This window comes from Anolis sagrei, chromosome 3 (genome assembly GCF_037176765.1).
Source record: "Anolis sagrei isolate rAnoSag1 chromosome 3, rAnoSag1.mat, whole genome shotgun sequence".
NCBI classification, from domain to species: Eukaryota; Metazoa; Chordata; class Lepidosauria; order Squamata; family Dactyloidae; genus Anolis; species Anolis sagrei.
Window position 1 is genome coordinate 182,056,990 of NC_090023.1, and position 20,210 is coordinate 182,077,199.

Below are 20,210 nucleotides of genomic sequence, written 5' to 3' on the forward strand. Positions count from 1 at the left end.
TGCTCATCCCGAGAATTGATAGAAACTTAGGAAGTCACCACTTACATAAGGTATAAAGTTGATGCATAACTTGGACCACAGAGGCTCAATGCGATGAAATCATGAAAGTTGCTTTTTACAAGGCCTTTAGCCTCCTCTGTCAAAAAGGGCTGGTGCCTCACCAAACTACAAATCCCAGGATCCCAGAGCACTGAGGCCCCTTCTACACAGCCATATAATCCAGATTTTCAAATCAGGTAATCTACATGATCTGTTTCAAACTAGATTATATGAAGCAAGACTGTCATATAATCCAGTTCAAATAAAATAATCTGGATTTAATATGGCAGTGTAGAAGGGACCTCATAGGGCCCTTCCACACAGGCATATAACCCAGAATATCAAGACAGATCATCCACAATATCTACTTTGAATTAGATTATCTGTGTCCACACTGCCATATAATCCAGTTCAATGTAGATTTTATATAGCTGTGTGTAAGGGGCCATATAATCCAATTCAAAGAAAATAATCTGGATTATCTGTCTTGATAATATGTATAATATGGCAGTGTTGATCAAGACAAGACCCCTTTGCATGCCGATATTCCAGACCAAAATAGTGGTGACTTTGGCCCCTTCTACACTTACATATAATATCCAGATTATCTCCTTTGATCTGGATTATATAGCAGTGTATACTCATATAATTCAGTTCAAAGCAGATAATGTGGGTGATTGACTTTGATAATATGGCAGAGTCGAAGACCCCTTCTGCACAACATTGAACTGGATTATCTGGCAGTGTGGACTAGGGGTCCTTCCATACAGACCTATATCCCAGAATATCAAGGCAGAAAATCCCACATTATCTGATCATTACATTAATGCGCAGAAAAAGGAAAACTCACAATTCATCAGGCCTTTAAAAATATATATCAGTGAATGTTGCTACAACTGACTCTCCACACAACTGATTTTATTCCACACAACTGAATAAAACCCCAAATTATCTGCTTTGAACTGGAATATATGGCAGTGTGGACCAAAACCCAATTAAAGCAAATATTGTGGGCTTTCTGCCTTGATATTCTGGGATATAGGGCTGTGTGGAATAATCCAGAGGAACTAGCACTCTTTGGCAAGAGAAGGCCTGCGAACTACAACTCCCAGGATCCCACAGCATGGAGCCATGCCCCAAACCACATTTATCCCATAGCGTGAATGCATCCCAAATGAGGAGCAGGCTGTCTGAGGCCTTGAAGCATACAGTCATTTAATCCAGAATATCAAGGCAGATAATCCACAATATTTGCTCCGAATTGGAGGCCCTTCCATACAGCTATATTACCCAGAATATGAAGACAGAAGAAGAGAACCTGAAGAAGAGAAGACTGAGAGGAGACATGATAGCCATGTATAAATACATGAGAGGAAGTCATAGGGAGGGAGGAGCAAGCCTGTTTTCTGCTGCCCTGGAGACTAGGATGCAATGGAACAATGGCTTCAAATACAAGAAAGGAGATTCCATCTGAACATTAGGAAGAACTTCCTGACTCTGAGAGCCGTTCAGCAGTGGAACTCTCTGCCACAGAGTGTGGTGGAGGCTCCTTCTTTAGAAGCTTTTAAACAGAGGCTGGGTTGCCATCTGTCGGGGGTGCTTTGAATGCAATTTTCCTGCTTCTTGGCAGGAGATTGGACTGGATGGCCCTTGAGGTCTCTTCCAACTGAGAGCTGTTCAGCAGTGGAACTCTCTGCCCTGGAGTGTGATGGAGGAGCCTTCTTTGGAGGCTTTTAAACAGAGGCTGGATGGCCATCTGTCGGGGGTGTTTTGAATGCAATTTTCCTGCTTCTTGGCAGGGGATTGGACTGGATGGCCCTTGAGGTCTCTTCCAACTGAGAGCTGTTCAGCAGTGGAACTCTCTGCCCCTGGAGGTGCCTTCTTTGGAGGCTTTTAAACAGAGGCTGGATGGCCATCTGCCGGGGGTGCTTTGAATGCAATTTTCCTGCTTCTTGGCAGGGAATTGGACTGGATGGCCCATGAGGTCTCTTCCAACTGAGAGCTGTTCAGCAGTGGAACTCTCTGCCCCTGGAGGTGCCTTCTTTCGAGGCTTTTAAACAGAGGCTGAATGGCCATCTGCCGGGGGTGCTTAGAATGCAAATTTCCTGCTTCTTGGCAGGGGATTTGACTGGATGGCCCATGAGGTGTCTTCCAACTCTATCATTCTATGATATTCTGGAATATAGGGCTGTGTAAAAGGGTTCTGGGATGTCTCAAAGCAGATAATGTGGGATTTTATTTAGCTTACTCCACACTGCCATATAATCCAGTTCAATGTAGATTTCAAACAGGGGCCTTGGTCTTATGAGCGGCCTGCCTTGGTTGTCATGGCAACCTGGGGAATCAACATTAGGACGCGCGCGCCACACAGAGGGACTTAGTTAAGGGGGGGGGGGGGAGGAAAACAACCCTCGGCGGCGCGTGGAGGGACTTTCCAAAAACTTTCCCCCACGTGGGCTCAAGCCAACCCAAGAAGGCCGTTTTGTACCCCGCGCTTGTCTGAATGCCCATCCTTCAGAGGAGCAAGGGATGATGTCTGAGGGGCGGGGGGAGAGGCTGGCGAGGGGGAGGAAGCGAGGCGCGCTTTAATGGGATATTCAATATCCTGCAACATGCATTTGGAGCGCTGCGCTTCCACCGGCGGCGGCTTTAAAAGCTCCTTAATGCGCTGGGCGCTTCCTCCCTCCAAGGCCCGCCGGGGTTTGCAGGCTGAGGCCGATCGATGGCGGCGCTTCTCGGGTGTCCGGGTCTTGGCCTTCCCTTTCTCCTTTATTACAAGGCAATATTATTTTTGTTTTCGCCCAAAGCAGTCGCCAGGCTGAGCGCCCTTCCCACCCACAATATCAAGGCAGCTGGTCCACAATATCGGCTTTGAATTGGATTATCCACACTGCCAGATAATCCAGTCCAATGTGGACTTTGTACAGCTGTGTGGAAGAGGCTTGAGAGGCAGGCAAAGGTTATGGTTGGACTACATCTCCCATCAGGCTGGTTTAGTGGATTCTGGGAGCTGCAGACTCCCAAAGTCTCCTGAAAGTTATGGTTGAACGCCCAGCAGTCTCCCAAAGTAATTTGGGGTTGGAGCTGTTCAAGGTTATGGTTGGACTACAACTCCCAACAGACTGGTTTGGTGGGTGCTAGGAGTTGCAGTCTTCCAAAGTAACTGGGGTTGGAGCTGCTCAATGTTATGATTGAACTAAAACTTCCATCAGGCAGGTTTAATGGACGCTGGGAGCTGCAGTCTCCCAAAGTAACTGGGGTTGGAGGTGTTCAAGGTTATGATTGGACTACAATTCCCATCAGGCTGGTTTAGTGGATGCTGGGAGCTGCAGTCTCCCAAAGTAACTTTGGGGTTGGAAATCTCCTGAAAGTTATGGTTGAACTACAACGCCCAACAGGCTGGTTTAGTGGCTGCTGGGAGCTGCAGTTTCCCAGAGTAACTTTGGCGTTGAGGCTGATCAAGGTTATGGTTGAACTACAACTCCCATCAGTCTCGTTTAGTGGATGCTGGGAGATGCACTCTTCCAAAGTAACTTTTGGATTGGAGCTCTTCAAAGTTATGGTTGAACTACAACTCCCATCAGGCTGGTTTAGTGGATGCTGGGACCTGCAGACTCTCAAAGTAACTTTAGGGTTGGGGCTGTTTAAGGTTATGGTTGGGCTACAACTCCCATCAGGCTGGTTTAGTGAATGGTGGGAGGTGCAGTTTCCTAAAGTATCTTTGGAGTTGGGGCTTAAGGTTATGGTTGAACTACAACTCCCATCAGGCGGGTTTAGTGGATGTAGACTCCCAAACTTTGGGATTGGGGCTGTTCAAAGTTATGGTTGGACTACATCTCCCATCAGGCTGATTTAGTGGATGCTGGGAGCTGCAGACTCCCAAAGTAACTTTGGGGTTGAGGCTGTTCAAGGTTATGGATTAACTACAACTCCCCTCAGGTAGGTTTAGTGGGTGCTGGGAGCTGCAGTTTCCCAAAATAACTTTGGGATTGGAGTTCATTGCTTTAAAAGAAGTCATCCATGTGCTGAACTGTAGAATTAATTTAGTTTTGACACCACTTGGATCTATCATGGCTCGTGGCTCTGGGAGTAGTAGTTTGGCAAGGTCCTCCAGCCTTCTCTTTTGCCAAAAAGTATCACCACCAATCTACAAACCCCAGTATCTACAAACCCTCCCCAATCTACAAACACCAGTATTCCTAGCTGTGGCAAACAGCTTTGATTTGAGTGTGTAGATGACAATTAATTGTCCCCTTTTGCTATGGGAAGCACACCTTAAGGGCAAGGGGAGTCAGGGCACGCGGCTTCGGCGCTTGCACTGCGCATGCTCAGGCGAGCTCCACAGAAATAGAACCCGAAGTGCCTAAAGGATGGGACGCGGGACCTTCGAGGGGTTCTCTCGCTTATATAGCCCCCCCCTCCCACTTAAGACTCCTTCTCAAAGAGAGTTTGCAAAGGGAGTGAATTGGAAGGTTCCATTCCATTGGAGGGGGGGATGATGAGAGAGAGAGAAAGAGAGGGAGGGCGAACTACTCTCCCCAAGCAACTCAAACTCTTTGCGACAATTCAAAACTCCGAAGCGAGAAGAAGGAGAGATATTTGTTGCGACACGTGACAAGTTCCGCTTCAACGGGAAAACTTGGGAGGGTCTTCTGAGGAGGAAGACCCCCGCGGAGAGAGTGGGAGCGACCCAAATCCCTGTCAAACCCGATTTGCGCTGGGACGGAGCCATTAAGAAAAAAAGGGGGGGGGAGAAGAGAGAGATGTCAACGTTCTATCCCTAAGGAGACCCCCGCGGAGGGAGTGGGAGCGGCCCAAATCGCCCCGCTTTGGACGCGACCATGAGGAGAAAAAGGGGAGATGTCAGAGAAAGTGAAAGAGGGAGGGAGAGATCCCCGCGGAGGCGCTTACCTCTCGGACTTGGTGAACTTTCGGAAGGCCTGCCGGAGGTCGGTGAAGGAGCGGTAGGTCTGGGGCTCGGCGGAGATGCCCTGCGCCCGGGTGGTGCGCGGCCCGATGTGGGCGGTGGGCGCCGGCAGGACGGACTGGCACTTGTGAAGCCGCCGCCTCAGCTCCTGCAGCTCGGCGTCCTTCTCCCCCAAGCGCCGCTCCAGCTCCTGGATCCGCTCATCCTTCAGCAGCAAGAGCTTGGCCAAGTCCCCTTCCAGCTCCTCGCTCATGATTGAGCTGCTCCTGCTTTCGAGGGAGACCCGAAGCCGAGGGGGAAGGAAGGCAGGCAACCAGAGCCCTCTCCTCCCCCCAGAAAGAAGGCAAGAAGTGGCTGCGACCCAAGCGAGCGCCTCGGAGCCTCTAAGGAAGAGAGAGAGAGAGAGAGAGAGAGAGGCAAGCAAAGCAAAGCAAAGGAAAGGAGGAGATTGAGAGGGAGGGGAAGGGAAAAAAAGTAAGTCCGAAGCGGCGTTGGGGAGAGATCTGCTGTCAACTAATGAAGGCTCGCTTCGATCCACTTACTGCTGAATGGGCTGGAAATGGAAGCAGCCAAGAGAGAGAGAGAGAGAGGGCTGAGCTCACTTGGAGGGAAAGCGAGGCTGAGTGCTAATCTGGAAGCAGCCTCTCTTGGGACTCGGTGATTATCTTTCATTGAGAAAGCAATTAGAGCTGCTGCCCTCCTCCTCCTCCTCCTCTCTTCCTCCTCCCGCCCTTGAGATCTACCCACCGGATTCACTCTTCTTCCGGGAGAGGATTTTCTATCACTTTCCCTCCTTCAATATATCCAACTCTTGGTATCTATCTGCCTATCTATCTATCTGTCTATCTATCAGTATATCCAACTCTTGGTGTATATAGAGATACAGAGATAGATATAGATATTCAATATATCCAACTCTTGACATACATCTATATATGTCAATATATCCAACTTTTGGTGTGTGTATATATATATATTGTATTGATATTGATATTCAATATATCTAATTCATGTTATATATATATCCATATATATCAATATATCCAACTCTTGGTGTGTATATATATATAGTATTGACCAGGGGAGCATTCGCACAGTTAAGACTCGTGCGCCAACTGCGACCGTACCTTGGGAAGTCTGACTTGGCCACGGTAGTCCACGCTCTGGTTACATCCCGCCTTGACTACTGCAACGCTCTCTACGTGGGGTTGCCTTTGAAGACGGCCCGGAAGCTCCAACTAGTTCAACGGGCGGCAGCCATGGTATTAACAGGAGCAGGGCGCAGGGAGCATACAACTCCTCTGCTGTACCAGCTCCACTGGCTGCCGATTAGCTACCGAGCCCAATTCAAAGTGCTGGCTTTGACCTTTAAAGCCCTAAACGGTTCTGGCCCTACATACCTATCCGAACGCATCTCGCCCTATCAGCCCACCAGGACCCTAAGATCTTCGGGAGAGGCCCTTCTCTCCATCCCGCCTGCTTCACAGGTGCGGCTCGCGGGTACGAGAGATAGGGCCTTTTCTGTGGTGGCCCCGCGGCTTTGGAATGCCCTCCCTACTGAAATAAGATCAGCCACCTCGCTAATGGCATTTCGGAAAAAACTGAAAACCTGGATGTTCCAGCAAGTTTTCGGCTAACCCGACCTGATGATGCTTGATCATGGATTAGCAATCTCGGACAACGAATTTGGATTGTGACTTTAATTATGAGATGTTCTGGTCTGTATTGGTGGCCCAATACTTTTATGTATGTATATGTATGTATTTTATATTTTAACTTTATATTTGTAATTGGAATATTGTAGTTTTAAATATGCTGTAAACCGCAATGAGTCGCCGTATAGGCTGAAATATTAGCGGTATATAAGCGTACCAAATAAATAATAAATAAATAAATAATAAATAAATTCAGTATATCCAATTATTGATATATATATATATATATATATATATCCATATATGTCAATATATCTATCCCTTTATATAAACCATATATATCAATATATCCAACTCTTGGTGTATATATATCTATAGATATATAGATATTCGATATATCCAACTCTTGATATATATCCATATATATTAATATATCCAACTCTTCGTGTGTGTGTGTGTGTATCGAGTTGATATTCAATATTTCCGTCTGTTGATATATATCCATATATATCAATATATACAACTCTTGGTGTGTGTGTGTATATATATATATATAGAGAGAGAGAGTTGATATTTAATATATCCAACTCTTGATATATATCCATATATATCCATATATCCAACTTTTGGCATATATGAATATATATCAATATATCCAACTCTTGGTGTATATATATATATTGTATTGATATTGATATTCAATATATCTAATTCATGTTATATATATATCCATATATATCAATATATCCAACTCTTGGTGTGTTTGTATTGATATTGATATTCAATATATCCAATTCTTGATATATATATATATATCTATATCTATAGATATATAGATATTCGATATATCCAACTCTTGATATATATCCATATATATCAATATATCCAACTCTTGGTGTGTGTATCGAGTTGATATTCAATATTTCCATCTGTTGATATATATCCATATATACCAACATATCCAACTCTTGGTATATATGAATATATATCAATATATCCAGCTCTTGATGTGTGTGTATATATATTGTATTGATATTGATATTCAGTATATTCAATTCTTGATATATATATCCATATATATCAATATATCCAACTCTTGGTATATATTAACATATATCAATATATCCAACTTGGTGTATAGATAGATAGATAGATAGATAGATATGTAGATATTCAATATATCCAACTCTTGATATGTATCCATATATATGAATATATCCAACTCTTGGATGTGAGTGACCACATATGCGGACTGAGCTGAACATGATTTTCCCTTGGTGATTTGGTATATATGTATTTTATCTATATGTATTTTAATCTTGTATTGTTGTATGATATTTTAACTTATATTAGTAGCATTGAATCCTTGCTGTAAGCCGGTCTGAGTCCCTCTAGGGAGGTGAGAAGATCGGGATATAAAGGTTTTAAATAAATGAATAAATATTCAATATATCAAACTCTTGATATATATCCATATATATCAATATATCCAACTCTTGCTATATATCAATATATATCAATATATCCAACTAAGAGCTGTTCAACAGTAGAACTCTCTACCTCAGAGTGTGGTGAGGCTTCTTCTTTGGAGGCTTTTAAACAGAGGATGTATGGCCATCTGTCAGGGGTGCTTTGTGCTTTTTCTGCATGGCAGGAAGTTGGACTAGATGGCCCATGTGGTCTCTTCCAACTCTATTATTCTATGATTCTATACTATGCCCCCTGGCAGTACAGCGGGTTAAACCACTGAGCTGCTGAACTTGCTGACTAAAACATTGGCAGTTTGAATCCAGGGAGCAGGCTGAACTCCTGCTGTTAGGCCCAGCTTCTGCCAACCTAGCAGTTTGAAAACATGCACATGTGAATAGATCCATAGGCACTGCTTCCGTGGGAAAGTAATGGCGCTCCATGCAGTCGTGCTGGCCACATGATCTTGGAGGTGTCTATGGACAATGCTGGCTCTTCGGCTTAGAAATGGAGATGACCACCACCCCCTGGAGTAGGACACGACTAGACTTAATGTTAGGAGAAACCTTTAACTTTACCTGTACTATGTGAAGACTCTCAAAGAAGTGGGTGTGTATGTTGAGTTGGGTTTTTCTTGGCACTTGGGTTGGGTTTTTCTTGGCCAGGTTTGTTTAAAACGGCTTTGCCGTTGCTTTCTTCTGAAGGTGAGAGAGTGTGACCTGCTCAGCCTGACCCAGTAGATTTTCATGGCTGAGCAGGAATCGCCAGAGTCAAAACAGTCAGTATCACTAAGTGCACAGAAGTGGAGCGTCTCTGGGTTCACCCATGCTGGAGAACGAATGAAGTTTGGCACCACTTGAAGTTACTCAGTTTATTGCTTGAGGATTTAAGTCATTTTCAGACTTACAAGAAACCCCTCTGTTACCTTTCAAAGATGGAGCCCCCGGTCACACAATGGGTTAAACCCTTGTGCCGGCAGGACTGCTGACTGAAAGATTGGTGGTTCGAATCTGGGAAGTGGGGTGAGATCCTGTCTGTCAGCTCTAGCTTCTCATGCAGGGACATGAGAGAAGCCTCCCATAGGATGGTAAAACATCCGGGCGTCCCCTGGGCAACGTCCTTGCAGTTAGCCAATTCTCCCACACCAGAAGCGACTTGCAGTTTCTCAAGTTGCTCCTGACACAGAGGGAAAAAAAATCTGTCATGGCAATGGCAATTCAGGTTGCTGTTTGGAGCATCTGTGCGTTTCTTTCAACCTTCTCCCTTCTACACTTTTGTTGTTATTATTGTGTGCCTTCAACTAGTTTTCGGATTTAGGGCAACTTGAAGGTTGGATCTTAGATGGTGAAATTGTTCAAAGGGGTTTTGCCATTGCCTTCCTCTAAGTGACTGAATCTACAGTGTCCTATATCCCAGAATCTGATTCCAGATGACCTGCTTTGAACTGGATTGCATGAGTCTACACTGCCAAATAATCTGGGATAAGCAGATAATCTGGCATCAGATTCTGGGATATATGGCACTGTAGATCCAGCCACTATGACTTTTTCAAAGTTACCCAATGGTTTCCATTGCTAAATGAGTATTTGAACCCTGGTCTCCAGATCCCAACCAACTGGGATCATCAAATACAGAGAAGTGGAGTATCTCTCTCTGGGTTTATCCAGACTGTAGCATGAATGCAGTTTGGTACCACTTGAACTGCCATGGCTCAGTGTTAGATGACTGAAGTCATTTTCAGACTTACAAGGGAACCCCATGTCATCTGTTAAAGACCACGTGGCAATTAGGATTGCTATCTGAAACATCTCAATGAGTCATGGGAGAACAGGGCGGTGTGGGTGTGCAAAATTTCTTTCAACAGGTGGGCCAAAAGTCACGAATAATATAGAAGGGGTCTCATATATACACACTGTGTATAGATGCCATTTAGAAGATTTGGTTTTTCTCATGGAATGTTAATTTATTTCCTATATACAGGTGGTTGCCAAGTTATGAACAAGATAGGTTCTGTAAACTTGCTCATATGTTGAATTTGTATGTAGGTTGGAACAGGTACATTTTTAGTGTAACTCCAGCCATATATCATCTCTATCTATCTATCTATCTATCTATCTATTCTTTGGATAGCATAGAAAAGGGTTAACACCCCTGTGGTGTTTGTTTTGCAGTCTGTGCCCCTGTTCAGAAGATTTCGTCTCACTTCCTGTCCCTGTGATGGTTGGATTTTGAACATTTTGGCTTGTTGTGGAAACAAGGATTGGTGATAAAGCTTTAATGGAGACATCTTTTCCCATGATAACTTTTTCAGGAGTGAATTTCCCTTCTAAGGGGTAGATTTCTCTCACTTATGGTCTCACCGCCGTTCTTAATTATGAGTCATTTGTAAGTTGGATGTTGGTAACTTGGGGACTGCCTGTACACTGCGTATGATGCTATGGTATTGTAAATTAAAAACAAAAAATAAAGGGGCTAGATATTGAAACCCCTGTGTCTCCTCCCTTCGACACGTTCACTATTGTTGTATGCCTTCAAGTCATTTTTGGAATTACTAAGGTTGGGTTTTTCTTGGTAAGATTTGCCATTGCTTTCTTCTGAGTGTGATATGACCAGGGAGACCCGCAGGGTTCCATGGCCAAGCAGGAATTTGAACCCTGGTCTCCAGAGTCAGTCTAACATTCAAACCTGCTGGGATCACTAAATACAAAGAACTGGAATATCTCTCTCTGGTTGCATCTATCCTGTAGAATGAATGGTGTTCTATATTATTATTATTATTTATTTTATTTCAAACGTATCTATCCCGTCCCGTCCTTCTCAACCCCCGAGAGGGGGGTCTCAGGGCAGCTTACTGTTTTGAATTGCCCTTCAAAAACAGCCTTTAGACAATGTTGAAAGTAAAAGAAAAATGCTTTATTTTAGCAAACACAAAGGATAAGCAAATGCAATTGAAAAGTGCAAAAGAAAGCAAGGAAGTCTTAAAGTCTCTTACAAGGTCCCAAAAGAAATATCAGTCTTCCATCAGACAGTGGGCATTGAACTAAGTCCTTAGCAGCAGACACAAAACAGATTCCGTTGGAGTGAAAACAGCAGTATCAGGGTCGTCGTTACCAGTGAAAGCTGACTACTGCTACTGATTTATAGCTCTGAATTCCCCAAGCAGGAGGTACTAGGGCATCTCCCAATTAGCTCAGTGTTTTTAGCAGCTATCCTAGCAGAATGCCGTCTGTGGTCTGTCTCTTTTAGTCTTTCAAGAAATGTGGGCACTTTCAAATCCTCATTGTCTGATTCTTCTTCTCCCTCCAATTCCTGAGCACTTCTCTGCTCCCCTTCCACCTCCAAAGATGAGGAATCCCTAACACTTACAACTGGCAACCGTTAGATGACACAACAACAAACAGACAAACAAGCAGATTAATGTTAGATAAAACAGCAACATTATAAGTATCTATTAAGACATTAAAATACAACCAAGACCAAATCCAAGTCAGAGTTCAGAGTTCCAGTTCGAGGTCTATCAATAGTCAGTTCCCATAAGTCATTGCAATAAATTACTGCTAGGTCAGCTGCCCGAATGTTTGGTCTCAAAGCCATGATTTGAACTTTTTTCTAAAGGAGAGGAGAGAGGGGATTGCCCTGATTTCACTTGGGAGTGTGTTCCATAGATGGGGACCACCACCGAGAAGGCCCTATCTCTTGTCTCTGCCAGTTGCGCTTGCGAGGGTGGCGGGATCGAGAGCAGGGCCTCCCCTGATGATTATAATATCTGATGTGGATCGTAGAGGGAGATATGTTCAGACAAATAAACTGTGCTGGAACCATATAGGGCTTTATAGGCCAAAACCAGCTCTTTGAATTGTTCTCGGAAGTGGACTGGCAGCCAGTGGAGCTGACATAACAGGGGAGTGGTATATTCCATGTATGTCGCTCCAGTGAGTAATCTGGCTGCTGCCCGTTGTACTAGTTGGAGTTTCTCAACAGTCTTCAAAGGCAATCCCACATAGAGTGCATTGCAACAATCTATTTGGTATGTAACAAGAGCATATACATTGAACTGCAACAGCAGTCATATTGGACAAAGTTGTATTCTCTCAGCCACAGAGGAAGGCAATAGCAAAGCTACTTTGAACAAATCTTGCCAAGAAAAAACCCTACCTTATGATTGCCATAAGTTCAAAAGGACTTGAAGGCACGTGACGACCACAACAGAATTTGTTCAAGAAAGAGGCAGAAACTAAATGCACACGCATACTTCTTCTCCCATGACTCTTCAAGATGCTGAAAATAGCAACCCTAATTGCCACGTGGTCTTTAAAAGGTGACACGCAGCAAGCTACCTTGTAAGTAGAGCTTCAGATTTTGTCTGTTTTTTTAAAAAACAAAGAAAAGAAAAGAAAAATAGATGTCCTTCCAAACAAATTATTGATTGTTTTGGCTTTTGTGTAATATACAGCCTACGTGCAAAATCAATCCGCCTCCTTCAGAAGGATACTTATCCTTGATGGGAGTATTTCAAGGGCTCCAAACACTTGGCACGTGCAGCCTCTTAATAACCCTTTCAGCAGTCTGTAAAGCGGACTGGGATTTCAACTATAGCAACAAGAGTGTGTGTGGATTTCATGCTGACCTCCCATCAGCCCCAGCCAGCATAACCAAGAGTGGATATAGTAATGCAGCAATACTTGTAAGACCACACCATTCCCAGCCTTCAATGACATCTTGCTGCGAGAAACTCAGGCACCAGTGCCTCAACTCATCAAAACAATAACAACAGGAAGCCAATTAAGATGCGCAAATCAGAGTGACGGTCTCTTTCCAGTAGATGCCAGCCAGATATCTCCAAGAAGACTGTAATCATACACAAAAGCCATCCAGCTTGTATGTATGTATCTGCTAAAATATTTGTGAACATGGAGGTCTGCTTATTTTTATGTGTTTATTTCATTGAATAGTGAAATAACTCATTTCTCCGGTGGCACAATGAGTAACACCATGTGTCAGCATAACTGCCGACTGACAGGTCAGAGGTTCAAATCCGAGGAGAGCGTGGATGAGTTCCCTCTGTCAACTCTAGCTCTCCATGTGGGGACATGAGAGAAGTCTCCCACAAGGATGGGAAAACATCCGTGCATCCTTGCAGACCAATTCTCTCACACCAGAAGCGACTTGCAGCTTCTCAAGTTGCTCCTGTCATGAAAAAAATTTGAATGGTTAAATTAAATGTAGCATATAATACCTTTCCTCCTATGAAATCAAGGAAGTATATGCAGTTGTCCTCCCATTCCCAATTGTATCCTCCCAGCAATTCTACACCAGAGCCCCAGTGACACAATGGGTTAAACCCTTGTGCCGGCAGGACTGCTGACCGACAGGTCGGCGGTTCGAATCCGGGAAGCAGGGTGACTCCCATCTGTCAGCTCTAGCTTCTTGTGTGGGGACATGAGAGAAACCTCCCACAGGATGGTAAAATGTTCAGGCACGCCCTGGGCAACGTCCTTGCAGAAGGCCAATTCTCACACCAGAAGCAACTTGCAGTTTCTCAAGTCACTGCTGACACAAGAAGACTTAGAGAGAAATACTAACTGGGGTCAAGTTTAGCTAGTGCGTTTCGTGGTTCCATGAAGACCAAAACCTGGACCTTCCAGGTTGCAATTCAACAATTACAGCTCCACCTTGACACTTTGGCAAGCCAATGTGACTCAGTATTAGCCACTGAGAAAAGTATCCTTTATAAATCTGTCCTCCCCTATTGACCCTTGTCCCCCCCCCCCCAAACATTTTAATAGCTGTTCGGCATCACGTTCTGTTGCAGTTAATTTCACATCTTAATGTATGCACTTTATAAAGTAGTGTTGCCTTTTTTTAACCCAGTGCCAATTAATTTATCTGGATGAATGGCAGAAATAGGAATGTTTCGGTCTGTTTGTCTCATACCATTTATAGCATCTTGATCGGAATTGGTCTCAGCTCCCATATAATATATTTAAAATACATTGAATGAATAAAGAAAGAAAATAAATTTATGAACTTTTTATAAACTTTATTAAATTCTGTAATGTTACCCTTCCCTTCAACCTCTGTTCAAAAAAGTTTTAAAACATTTGGCCTTCTCCTGTAAGGATGGTGTGCCAATTCCTTGAATGGTTCTCTTGCTATTCTTCTGCATCTTTTTCAATGAGACAATACACTTTTCAAAGCTGGAGGTATCACAAATCTGTGGCAGGGTTTGGCATGTAGCTGCACCATAAGAGGTATATGAGGGCATGGAAAGAAGGCATGATGTAGCTGGTTGAGTGTCGGATGATAATTTGCTCGATTGTGGAAACCCACTGGGCGACTTTGGACAAATATATTGAATAAATAAATAAAGTAACTTGTATTAACATTTTATAATTTTTATTAAATTCTGTAATGTTACCCTTCCTTTCAACCAAAGCTCAAAAGAGTTTAAAAATATTTGACTTTCTGAAAGGATGGTGTGCCAGCTCCTTGAATGGTTCACTTGCTTTTCTTCTGCATCTTTTTCAGTGATACAGTACACTTTTAAAAGATGGTGGGATCCCAAATCTGTGGCAGAGTTCAGCATGTAGCTGCACCAAAAGAGTTATATGAGGTCATGGACAGAAAGCATGATTTGAGCATTGGGCGACAACATGCTCGGCTGGGATGACTTTGGGTGACTTTGAACAAGTTGTATTCTCTATGTCTCAGAGGGAGGCAGAGGCAAACCACTTGGAACAAGTGTTGCCAAGAAAATTCTGTGTGGAGTTAGCTTCAGATTGGCATAAATCATAAATGGCTAGAAGGTACACAGCAAAAACAAAATGGACAAGGGCCATGGAGAGCATCATGCCTACTGTCACATCCCAAGCTGTTTTGGCTTCAGTTGTCAGAAGTGAAGCAGGGAGCATTTTGCCAGCGGATCTTTGCCTTCTAAATTCCTCTGTTGATCGCAAGGAGGGTTGGGTACCACAAGGCCTAGCTGGTCTAGTTAATAGACCAGGATCAGACTTCTCTCAAGGGGTATACAGCTCCTTTCCATGGATGAAACCTGCTGTTGGGAGACCTTGTGCCAGTTTTTGTCAGCAGGACCATTGTAGCCTGCTGAGCTCTCAGCAGATGCAGTAGGAGCTCCCCAGTAGCAGATTGCCCCCACTTGTAGCCTTCTTCCTAGCCAGCAGAGGAATACTTCCACCATATCCTAACCCCCTTTGGCAAGGAACAGCAGGGGGTTAAGACTGCACAGTCAGATCCTGGCAGTTCTCTTTGCAGCCTCTTTTCTAATAATTCCAGACACAGAGTTTGCCTTTTTCTCAGCTGCTGCACACAGAGTTGACATTTTCAGTGACCTATCCACCATGATTTGTTTCTGGCTACTCGCAGCCAGTTCTCACTCCACACACACACACATGCATATATATACACACCCCGAAGTGCAACACTATATATTACTGTATTTCTTGGATTGTAAGATATTCTCCCCCCCATATAAACATATATGAAAACACAGTGCATCTTAGAATCGAGAGTGCTTTTAGTATACAAAAGCATTTTTTTTCTGTTGGAGGTACAGAAATCAATGTGTGTCTTACCATCAATGCCATCTTAGAATCAAAGACAGATGGTAAATCTCATTTACTATTCTGTTGCACTGTCATGTAGTTTGGGAAGATCCTTTCGCGGTTTTTTACAGTCTGCTTTGGATTTCATCATCACTCATTTGGTGCCATTCACAAACTTAGCAACATTGTCCACTCCAGACCATTTATGAATAATGCAACCCCCTTTATTCTGTTGGGTAAACTGTCTACTTATCTGTTTCATTCTCTTTAAGCAGGTATTTATTTATTTATTGTGTCAGGAGCAACCAGACATTTGTATTACATTTTTAACAAAACAAACAAACAGACAGACAAAACACAAAGTTTGCAAGCTTGGTAGTTGATTAAATGTCTTTTGACCAGTATCTGGCCACTTGGAGTGCCTCTGATGTTGCTGCAAGGAGGTCCTCCATTGTGCATGTGGCAGGGCTCAGGTTGCATTGCAGCAGGTGGTCTGTGGTTTGCTCTTCTCCACACTCGCATGTCGTGGATTCCACTTTGTAGCCCCATTTCTTAAGATTGGCTCTGCATCTCATGGTGCCAGAGCGCAGTCTGTTCAGCGCCTTCCAAGTCGCTCAGTTTTCTGTGTGCCCAGGAGGGAGTCTCTCATTTGGTATTAGCCATTGATTGAGGTTCTGGGTTTGAGCCTGCCACTTTTGGACTCTCACTTGCTGGGGTGTTCCAGTGAGTGTACCTGTAGATCTTAGAAAACTATTTCTTGATTTAAGTCATTGACGTGCTGGCTGATAACCAAACAAGGGATGAGCTGGAGATGTCACTGCCTTGGTCGTTTCACTATTGGCTGCTACTTCCCGGTGGATGTCAGGTGGTGCAATACTAGCTAGACAGTGTAGTTTCTCCAGTGGTGTAGGGCGCAGACACCTTGTGATAATGCGGCATGTCTCATTAAGATCCACATCCACTGTTTTAGCATGGTGAGATGCGTTCCACACTGGGCATGCATACTCAGCATCAGAGTAGCATAGCGCAAGGGCAGATGACTTCACTGTGTCTGATTGTGATCCCCAGGTTGTGCCAGTCAGCTTTCGTATGATATTGTTTCTAGCACCCACCTTTTGCTTGATATTCAGGCAGTGCTTCTTGTAGGTCAGAGCATGGTCCAGAGTGACTCCCAGGTATTTGGGTGCGCTGCAATGCTCCAGTGGGATTCCTTCCCAGGTAATCCTCAGAGCTCAGGATGCTTGTCTGTTCTTAAGGTGAAAAGCACATGTCTGTGTTTTAGATGGATTAGGGATCAGCAGGTTTTCCCTGTAATAGGCAGTAAGAGCACATAGAGCTTCGGAGAGCTTCTGTTCAACCATCACAAAGCTCCCTGCTTGAGCAGTAATGGCACAATCATCAGCATAGATGAAACTCTCTGTCCCTTCTGGCAGTGGCTGGTCATTTGTGTAAATGTTGAACATGGATGGAGCAAGCACGCTCCCCTGAGGCAGACCGTTCTTCTGTTTCTGCCATCTACTTCTCTGGCCCTGGAACTCAACAAAGAAGCTCCTGTTTTGTAGCAGGTTTCCTATGAGGCGGGTGAGGTGGTAGTCCTTTGTGATATTATACATTTTTCTCAGGAGGAGGCGGTGGTTTACAGTATCATAAGCCGCTGACAGATCTATGAAGACAGCTCCTGTGATCTGCTGCCTTTCAAAGCCATCTTCTATGTGCTGAGTCAGGTTCAGCACTTGCGATGTGCAGCTTTTGCCTTTCCTGAAGCCAGCTTGCTGTGGAATCAGACATGGGTCTATTTTTTCCATAAATCTATGCAAAATAAGTTTCTCCAGAACTTTGTAGAGGTGGCACAACAGGGAGATTGGTCTGTAGATTTTTGGATCATTACGGTCTTTGCCTGGCTTCAAGATGGCAGGTAAGGACACTGTGGTATTCATGGTTGGACCAAGATTTGAATCGTGGACTTGCCAGAGCAGAGCCAGTCAATATTCTAACAAAACTTTTATTCATCTTCACTGAATGTTCTCAGAATTCCACTACTCCAATGTGTAGTTCCAGCCTGACAACTGATGAGAACAGACGCCTAGTTTATTGGAAGCAATATGTAGTGCATTATGCATTAAGCTCTGAACATCTTACCTGTGTTCCATGCCTCCTTCCAAGTGTATGCCAACTCAAGTGTCTAGTTCAAAAATGCATAGGGATAAAAAATGAACAGTCTTTTCTTGTACATGCAATAATATTATATTATAATAGCTATAATATTCACAATAATCAATATTCATAGTAGCATAACAGTGAAAATACTGTTCTAGTGTTGGTCAATGTGACTCTTCTGCTGTAGGTCAGACTCTGAGCCTGACCTATCGTAATTCACCACGTAATAGTTGCACCTTTTATTCCTTTTTTCTTCAAAAAAAGGGGGTGTGGTGATTGTGCAAAGAAAAAATATGCAGAGTTGGCTGGATCTGAGTCTTTCTTGCTTTTACTTCTGAGAAGGTGAAAGGGAGAAGGAAGAGCCCCAGACTGAGCCAGCTCTAATGTGAGGATTAAGCAAGGAAAATTAAGAAAACAATTTTAGGAGCCTCAAAGAGGGGTGCGACTATTATGCGGTAGTGACTGTTTCATGGTGAATTGTGGTAATTTGGGAATAATTTGAGGAGAAAATGGCAACAAAAGATATTTAAAGATGGGCTTAAAGCTAAGCTAAAAATGTGGCCCTTGAGCATTGTAACTGGAGGTCAGCTGTTACCAACGGTGCCATGGATTTTGATGAGGGATGAATAGAGGGCAAAAGGGAGAGAGGAAAATATGTCAAGTAAACCCCTGTCATGACCACCTTCCACCTGAAAACATATGTCCTCATTGTGACATGCCATGCGGATCAAGTTTAGGTCTCTACAGTCACTGACAAGACTCTACTCTTGGAAGATATTCGACCATGGATGAATGCTTATAATTTGGACTGCTGTTAATTCTATGGCTTCCTATACTGACCATCATAGGAAAGATTCGTTTTCTTCCATGGAAATCTTCAGTGCAGGAGAGCCACTTGGGTATCATTGTTAAAGGCATGGGACTGGGACTTTGGGAGATCTATGAAACTTAGTGGTGTTGAGTCAGGCATGGTCTGACTTATCACACAGGGTTGATGTGAAGAAGAATAATGAGAGGATGTCAGCAATTTATGCAACCTTGATCTCATTGCATTTTGGAATAGAAACATTCATAGCTTGAAACATATCAGTTACCAACATACATTTTGGAGGTTTTTAAAAACCCCTTCAGACCGATTTTAAAATTATTTACTTGGCCATATGAATATTTTTGGCAGAAATATACTGAGCTATTTTGTGAAACAAAATCTTCTTCAAACTTCTCGAAACCCTCTCTCATTTTACATCAGAAAAATATGTGCTATTGATGCGATACCTAAATGGCTGAGAATTTGTGATTTGCTCAAGGTCACCCATGGCTTTCTATGGTGAGCGGGGATTCAAGCCCTGGTCTCCAAAGTCCTAGACAGAGCACCACACCAGTTTGTAACTTACTTGATAATATCAATTAATGGAGACACACTACAGACATTTTAAAATTTCATTTTAACTCATTTTGTTGAAGCCTGCCCTAGAAATATGGCAACCTGCTCTTATGAAGAAGATTGGCCTCATCCCTGTGACAATCACTGTATGTATGTTTCTGCACTTACTAGCAAATAAAATAAAGTAGAAATGCCTTCAACCTGTTTATATATTAGGGAGTCAATGTGTAATGTAATTGTTCGAGTAGGACTGTGAGATATCAGGGTTCAAATTCCTCTCGGACATGGAAACTCACTGGGTGGCATTGAACAAGTGACACACTCTCATCCTTAGAGGAAGCTAATGGCTAACCTACTCTGAATAAGTCTTGCAAGCTAAACCTCATGACAAGATTGGAAGTGACCTGGCACAAGAAGCTTGTTTTCCACTGGGTTTTGTAGAACTGCATTGCCCCAGATACTAGGTCCATCTTAACAGCATTACAGCCCCCTGGACAAAGCAGTGGATTGTCTTGTGCATACACAAACACACACAGGTTTTGTATGCACAATTAAACATGTAAATTATTGACAAAATAAACATATTTATTGGTAACGTCTACAAAATCAGTGCCTATTTTCTTTTTCTCCCCTGCAGCTCGTTTCCTCTTCAGTGTTTCATTCAAAACATTATATTTCATTTCTGCTTAAAGCAGTGGTTGTCAACCTGTTAGGTTGTCAACCTGTTTACCAACTGTTAGGATTTCTGGGAGTTGAAGGCCAAAACATCTCATAGAGCTTGTTCTCCAGACCCTTGATCATTTTAGTCACCCTCCTCTGGACACACTCCATCTTGTCAATATCTCTCTTAAATTGTGGTGCCCAGAATTGAACACAGTATTCCAGGTGTGGTCTAACCAAGGCAGAATAGAGGGGTAGCATGACATCCCTGGATCTAGACACTATATTTATGCAGGCCAAAATCCCATTGGCTTTTTTTACCACCGCATCACATTGTTGGCTCATGTTTAACTTGTTGT

At 43.5% G+C, this 20,210-nt stretch overlaps 1 protein-coding gene across 1 annotated transcript in view; it reads right to left on the bottom strand.

The window, feature by feature from the left end:
* The window catches only part of PRKG1 (protein kinase cGMP-dependent 1), a 926,264-nt gene extending 920,677 nt beyond the window's left edge, over nt 1-5,587 (bottom strand). The window contains exon 1 of the mRNA XM_060768793.2: nt 4,951-5,587. Within this exon, the coding sequence (XP_060624776.1) occupies nt 4,951-5,219 (269 nt within the window). The 5' untranslated portion in view covers nt 5,220-5,587. The remainder of the gene's footprint in view (nt 1-4,950) is intronic.
* Nucleotides 5,588-20,210: the final 14,623 nt, after the last annotated feature.